The sequence below is a fragment of the Stegastes partitus genome, unplaced genomic scaffold, assembly GCF_000690725.1.
Source record: "Stegastes partitus isolate 25-593 unplaced genomic scaffold, Stegastes_partitus-1.0.2 Scaffold880, whole genome shotgun sequence".
Classification (NCBI taxonomy): domain Eukaryota; kingdom Metazoa; phylum Chordata; class Actinopteri; family Pomacentridae; genus Stegastes; species Stegastes partitus.
The window spans coordinates 143,030-150,384 of NW_007578611.1; the positions used below are offsets into that span (position 1 = coordinate 143,030).

At 44.9% G+C, this 7,355-nt stretch overlaps 1 protein-coding gene and 1 non-coding gene across 2 annotated transcripts; both read right to left on the reverse strand.

Moving 5' to 3' along the window:
- Positions 1-2,421: 2,421 nt before the first annotated feature.
- On the reverse strand, positions 2,422-2,503 carry trnas-gcu (transfer RNA serine (anticodon GCU)). Its single transcript has one exon. It is a non-coding gene; the product is annotated as a tRNA-Ser (tRNA).
- Positions 2,504-3,365: 862 nt separating this feature from the next.
- marcksl1a (MARCKS-like 1a) lies at positions 3,366-6,345 on the reverse strand. The gene is made up of 2 exons (XM_008293391.1): positions 6,003-6,345; positions 3,366-4,774 (listed from the first exon to the last, which is right to left on the reverse strand). The coding sequence occupies exons 1-2, from the start codon at positions 6,084-6,086 to the stop codon at positions 4,223-4,225; spliced, it is 636 nt and encodes a 211-aa protein (XP_008291613.1). The 5' UTR covers positions 6,087-6,345; the 3' UTR covers positions 3,366-4,222.
- Positions 6,346-7,355: the final 1,010 nt, after the last annotated feature.

Consider the following 7,355-nt stretch of genomic DNA (forward strand, 5'->3'; position numbering starts at 1 on the left):
TTAGATGGAATAGTTTGAGTAGACATGTTGTCTGTTTCAGAGGGGATGCAGGTGATACGTCCATCTGAACGCCTGCATTCAGCCAACAGTGCCGATGCAAGCGACTCAGCGTTACTGCAATATATCAGATATGTGTGATGGATTCTGAATCTACAGAAAATTATGAACATGAGTGGAAATCTCAATGAAACACATATGAGCTATTAAAATCGGGCTTTTCTAAATTGAATAAAAAAATAATGATTTTGCGTGAAAAGCTGTCACATAATCATTTAAAGAGTTTGTCTTACCTAAACAAAGAACAAAAAAAGAGGACAGAAGTGTAAATTAATGCATTTGTGTGAGTTAGTTCAGGAGGAATAATCCGAAATTGAGAAATGTTGATGTACAGGAGAAATAATCTTTGAAAGCATTGCTGCATTATATACAGAAATCTGTTTTTCTTAACATAACTGAAGATTTTTTTTTCTTTCCATAAATTAGCAGATGGGATAACATTAACATTAATTAGTAACCTAATCCAAGTATAGCAAAGTAACATACTTTGATTACTTTCTGTTGCCTTTGGATAAATAAAAAGCAATAAGATTGCTTTTACTCAGGTGTCTTCTGTGATATATGTCCATGTGCATGATACTTTATTTTCAAATCTATGTTGAAAATGTAATCCTGCAAATAATCCCCATTTTTACTCAATGTACTGGTAATCTGATTTTTTTTTTCTGTAACTTGAGCAAATCATACCTACATTTTCTTGGATCCCAATAACCTAACACCATTCTATGTCTTCTGTTACTCCACAGCCTGTAAATTAGTGCAGAAAATTTCCCCGGAAAGCAGAAAATTAAGTGCATGAGACTAAATGAATGATGGTCAGAGACGAGTCCACTTCTTTGACATTCAGACCACTTGGTAAAACTTGCATTTCACATTGCTTTTCCTCACCTTCTACTCTCTCTGTGTTATCAGAGGATTTACATTGTGCATAATACAACCCTGCTTGGTTCTTTCAGTGTAACATCCATTTCATTGACAGTGCTCGCCTCCCTGTGGGAACTATTTCTGCATCCTAGACCTACCACCACCCAGACTGACTGGGATTGGTTAAAAAGAATAAAAACATGCCGGAGATTTCCACCCTGTAGGAGAACGATAATAAGGTGCTGTCAGACCATTTTAACTGTGGAGATATTTCTGGCTCTGCAGGACTGTGCATTGACCAACACCCTAAGAAAACATTCCACCTTAATAGTTGGCAATGTCCTGCCAGAAATTAATTGGCGGGGGGGAGTGACTGCTAAAGCTGGATCTGCCAGTTTATATATGTCTACAGCTGCTTTTATTCTGCTCAAGCAATAGTGATGTGCAAATATACATAACTTTATGTTTAGGTATGTCTTTGTGAAAGTATAACATTTCTTGTCATCAAATACTCCATCCATCCATTATCTACCTATACACCGTTTAATCCTCACTAGGGTCGCGGGGGGCTGGAGTCTATCTCAGCTGACTCAGGGTGAAGGCAGGGGACCCCTGGACAGGTCACCAGTCTATCACAGGGCTACACTTAGAGACAGACAACCAAGCACACTCACATTCACACCTACGGACAATTTAGAATCACCAATTAACCTCAACATGTTTTTGGACTGTGTGGGAGGAAGCTGGAGAACCTGGAGAGAACCCACGCTGCACGGGGAGAACATGCAAACTCCACACAGAAGGGTCCTCACCGGGATGCGAACCGGCGACCGAGCCACCTTGCAGTCCCTGAACATAACTTGCTTGAACAAACTAAACAAACAAAAAAAAAAGAAAGCAAGAAAAAGAAAGAAAGAAAGAAAATGAAGATCTTTTTACCATCACTCTGTGGGCAATAACCTTTAAGATTTACCACTTAATGAAATCAAGACTTTTAATAACCTTTCAGGTCCTGTATAGGAGCTGTGGTGACATTTGGGAAACTGTATTACATAATTTGAATTGGTCTTTAAAAGCTATTTCAACAGGTAAAAACTAACTGGACTGGTTATAATGTAGGGCACAGAACAGATATAGTAATGCTGAGACATGCAAAGGAGATCATGTTGTTATGAATGTTTGACCCGGATCAACTAGGCCATACAACTATCGGGTTGTGGCAGACGATCACTTTAGGGCACTGCACCTGTCTTTAAACAACAAAACTCCACACAGAACGATCCCAGCTATCCAAACCAGGGTCAGGCGTCTTCTAGCTGTGAGGCGACGGTGCTAACCCCCACATTTCCAACATAAACTGACACAGAAAAAGCACGTACAGGTGCAGAAAACTCACCAGAATCGAGGAAAGCAAACGTTTGATTCTCCTGTTGAACTAAAGACCTGCATAGTGAAGAGTTGGAACAGGCGCTCATTTATTTAACCGCAACAGAAAACTTCCGACGAGGATGGGATTCGAACCCACGCGTGCAGAGCACAATGGATTAGCAGTCCATCGCCTTAACCACTCGGCCACCTCGTCTGGTGCACCTAATATCATAGCAGCTAATATCCCCTGGACGGAAAACTACTATTAAACACGAGTAATATCCAAATTCAATCAGTTCCACCGATTTATTTCCGGGTGTTTCCACGGGCTGTCGCGGCCGCTGCTCCTGTTTCATCACTGTCTTTGAGCTCTACTGATGATTTCTGTGCCACGTTCACAGCGAGTCTCGCCAAATCTGCAGAGAAGCAGCTCGATCACTGGCTCATCCCCAAACAGCAACAACGTGTAAACGAGGTGTTAACGTGTTTACTACGAGCAGAGGAGCAGCAGGGCGCTCAGAAACATGCAGCCCATGTTTGTGTCCACCAGAGGGCGCCACAGACCAGAAATTACAATCATCACTCAGTGGGTCTGATGAGTAAACATCCTAATTAATTTAATAATGATGATGATGTGTGATACAGCTTCATTAGACTCTGATGTTGATTATATTAATTGCTGCTGCACGTGGCTCCAAGTGTGCAGCCATGAAGCTCATTGTTTGGATTTATATGCGTGTAAAATGTATGTTTTGCTAAGAAAAGAGTGACTCATTCATTTTATTTTAGTATGACTCACCATTTTTTTTGCTCCTGATTGGAGTTTAAAAGCAATATCTAGAGTTTATTTATTCTTCTCTCATAATCTAATTGATTAGCAATGTCATCATTTGCATATGTGTTGTTTAATTTCATTTATTATGATTGAATAATATATCTGAGTCAGTAAGGTTTCAATTGTTTTTGTGCGTGCATGACGTAATAGCTGCTCCAGACTATGGTGTGAAGCTGGGGAACCTTCCAGTCTGGTGTCAAGTGTGTGCTGATGGTGTCGAATCACAAGGCAGGACACGAGACAGAGGGGATCGAACATTTATTTACCCTTATTAAAAGTTACAATAAAACCATTAACATCTTCAAACGATAGCAAAATAAAGAGAACCAAAAATATTGGCCAAAACATATTTACAGAGACAGTTTGCAGATAAAAAGCTCACATTTTTTTTTTGTACACAATCCCAAAACCCTGCGTCATAAACTCTGAAATGTGAACACTGCAATACTCAAGAAGCTTGAATTGGTGGTTTTAGCCAGAAAAAGAATCAAAAATGCACGAACAAAGACATAGCTCTTTTTCCCACCTCCCCTCGATTTTTACTTTTCTATACATGACAAAATACTTGAAATTTGGGGGTAAAACATAGGAATGTAGAATTCTAAAAATTAATAAGATCATTTGAAAGGTTTATGTGTCCATATAACAGTCATTTCGAGTGAAGGAGATGGTCTGTCCCGCTCCGCAACGGTGACAACTTTTAGATCCCAAAAAAAGATGAGAAAGAAAAAGAAGATGTTATAGGGCTGCCACGCTGTTAAAAAGGATGCTTCTCCATGAATTGGGAAAATAAGTCAGTATTCCTGATTCGCTCCACATCCAATCCATTACCTTCGCCGCACGCCAGTCCCTGTGTGTACCATGAGGGGGGGCGACACAAGCCGACGCTGTCATCATGAGAGGGCCCGGTGAGATTCCGTCTGTCGAAGAACTAATAAAAGGCAGTGAACTGGTGGTTGAATCAGCAAACGTGATATATCCTTTGTCTTCTTTTGTAGTTTTGTTTATAACTTTAAGAACGTGGCACGAGTCTCTCATATATATATTTATATACTTTAATCTTGGAAAATCAGTTCAGGTGCCGTGGCGGGGGTGCAGTCACTCTGCCTTGGCCTCGCCCTCGGAGGCTGCAGGTGTCGTGCCCTCGGCTGGGGCGGCGGCCTCCTCGGCGGGGGCAGCCTCTGTCGGTGGGGCCTCCTCGGGCGCCTTGGCCTCGCCCTCGGCTGCAGGGGCCGCGGCGGGAGCAGCAGCAGCAGCGGCAGCAGCTTCGTCCTCTTTGGCCTCAGCGGCCGGCGTCTCCTCTTTGGTTTCCTTGGCCGCGTGGCCGTTCTCCTCGGGCTTGTCCTCGGTCGTGGGGGAGGTGGCCTCCTCCTTGCCCTCCTCGCTGCCCTTCTTGCTCTTCTTCAGCGAGATGCCCTTGAACTTGAAGGAGTTCTTCAGGGAGAACTTCTTCTTCTTCTTGCCATCCTTGGCGGCCTCGCCCTCTGCTTTGGCGGCCTCGCCCTCGGCCGCTGGGGCGGGCTCGATGGCGTCCCCGGCGCTGGTCTCGCCTTCCTTGGCTGGTTCGGCTGTTCCGTTTCCATCTGCAGCAGCCACTTCCCCGTCAGGCTTGGCTGAAACGTCGCCATTGGTTTTGACGTGGCCGTTCTCCTGCAGAGAAGAGGACTCATTAGTCAGGGGTTTAAATAATCAGGCTGGGTCAGAACACACACACACACATTGCCTCTGGAAATAGAGAATCATCTATATGCACAAATGCAATTGAATACAGTGCAAATAAATCTAAAAGAGACGTGGCATATGTCAGATTAGCATTAGCCCATTTACTCCAGCAGTTAATCCTTGTTGTAGTTGAGGGAAGCTGCCAGCGCTGACAGCGGTTCAGAGGGATTCAACAGCTGTCTGCAGCGCCGAGGGCGGCCACACGGGGGCAGTAGTGCTGCACCAAAACATCAACACGGCCAGCGAGTTGGGGAACAAAGGAATCCCCGTGAAACCTGGTTTCTGCTCTCATCCAAGAGCTGCAGCTCACATCTAGCCCTGTTCCCTGCATGAGAGCAGCGGCTCACATCAGCTCAGACAAAGACTGAGTCCATCCAGCAGAGAAAGTCCGGAAAGCTGCTGCCCTCACCGGCACAGGGAAGAGCGGAGCGTCTACAGCCCAAAAGTCGCTCACACAAGTTTACCAACGTGTCTGAATGGACATGAAAGGCTGATCTGGGTCAGACTCGGTCATGTCTCCATCCTCCACCTCACATCTTCACATTTACACAAACTTCCTTCTCTAAACTCGTCCTGCTAGACGTGGAAACCCGCTTTGAATGTGTAAAAGTTGCCGTAAAGCGGCTCTGAACAGGCGCCCGGTCGCGGCTTTGTTTGCAACTCCGCACAAATGCGCCTCCATCAGAGCGCATTTGCATCCTTTGCACCGTTCGCTTCGCATCTTTTGTTCGACGCGAGAGCGACTATGTGAGCGATCACAGCCAACTCATGAGAGAAAACACGCTTCGATCGCTCATTTCGACCCGAATCTGACGTTCTTGCAGTAAATTTGCGGGTAAATTGCCCCCGTGGGACCCGCAGACGGAATTAACAAAGGCGCGTCTGGTGCGCGCTGAGCGGGGACGAGCATGGCCACTCGACGGCTGCGCTGCTGGAGGTCTCCTCACCGAGACGCTTTAAATTCATTCAGTTTGATGTGCTTTTCTCTCTCCTCCCCACACACACATAGTAAAAGATTCTCGCTCTCGGTGCAGACTATGGAAGAGCAACAGCTTGGCACCCTGCGCCCCGCCGTGGCACCCATGCTTGCCAGTGGGCGTTGGGTGCCATGTGGCTCCCCGCTGATGCTCGCCACATCAGGCCTCCTTGCACTCACCTGGCCGTTGGCTTTGGCAGCAGCAGGGTCGGCGGCGGCTTTCCCCTCCACAGCTACTCCACCCTTGGACAACTGGGCTCCCATTTTATTATTTTTTTTTCCCTTTAGGTGTTCTGAACAAAAAAAGAAAATCGAAAAAGAAAAACCTCCAGGAGCTTTTTTGGAGATTTAAAAAAAAAATCCAACTCTTGGATGGGTAAGATTTTGCCCAAATTAGGTGAAAAAAATCCGACTGGATCTCCTTCTTCCCTGGCTAGGTTAGGACACGAGCAGACCCCCCTTTCAGTGTGAACCCCACGGCGGCTGAGCTCAAATTAAAGGATGTCAGGGAGACGGCTGTGAGTATTTCAACCGCGCCTCAAAATCGACCAGAGTCTCCTCCCCTGGGCGGGACAGCCGGGCTCCGTCCAATGTGCAGCCGGGGGGATGGGCCTCCTCCACCGCCTGTCACTGCAACAGTCTGCCACCCCACTGGAGGATCAGCAAGGACTTTTTTTTTTCACCCCCTCTTCTTCTCTCCACTGTTTCAGATGTCTGGAAGATTCTGGACAGATTTTAAACTTTGTTCATTAACTTTATTTAGATGCTTCTTAAATCACACATCTGAGAGCTGCATGTGATGTGATACAGGGATGCTACAGATGGATAAAAGTACCACAAATCTAGCTGGAAGCATGACACAGTCTGTCAGAACATATCAGGATGTGGTTCAAGTAAAAGATATTCTTATCTAGGTGTAACTTAACAGTCAGCTGCTTTCAGATCACATGATGCATTTCTACGCACTTCCACTTTTAAAGGAGTTAAACTAAATTTGGAAAATCAGTATAAGTGTTTAAAAGTTGGAGAAAAGCAGGTCTGAGCTTGTTCACATCTGAAACTTGCATCTGATGTGATCCAGGGATGCCAACAGATGGATAAACAGGCTCATAAATATCGCTGGAACCGCCATAAATTCCTTCAAAGCATGTCTGAATGGAATACTCTGATCTGATCTCTTTCCCATTAATCAGCAACGATCAAGTCATGTAAGTTATTTCCTCAAAATTCCATTTTCAAATGAGTCAAACTACATGTGGAGAATCAGTGTAAATGTAGAAAACTCGAGCGAAAGCACACATACACACACACATAGGGACAAATGTTGCTTAAATCATCTCAAATGCCTGCAAAAATGTTTTATCAGCAGATTCGAGGTTGGGTTGAGACCCCCCCAAAATTTCCACGAGATGATAACCATCTAAAAAATGAAGAATAAACAACGTTTCCACAGTTTTTCCTCTGAAATACCAGAGTTTTTCCTTATCAGAGCTTAAACGATGATAGAAATCAAAGCATCTGACCTGCAAAAAG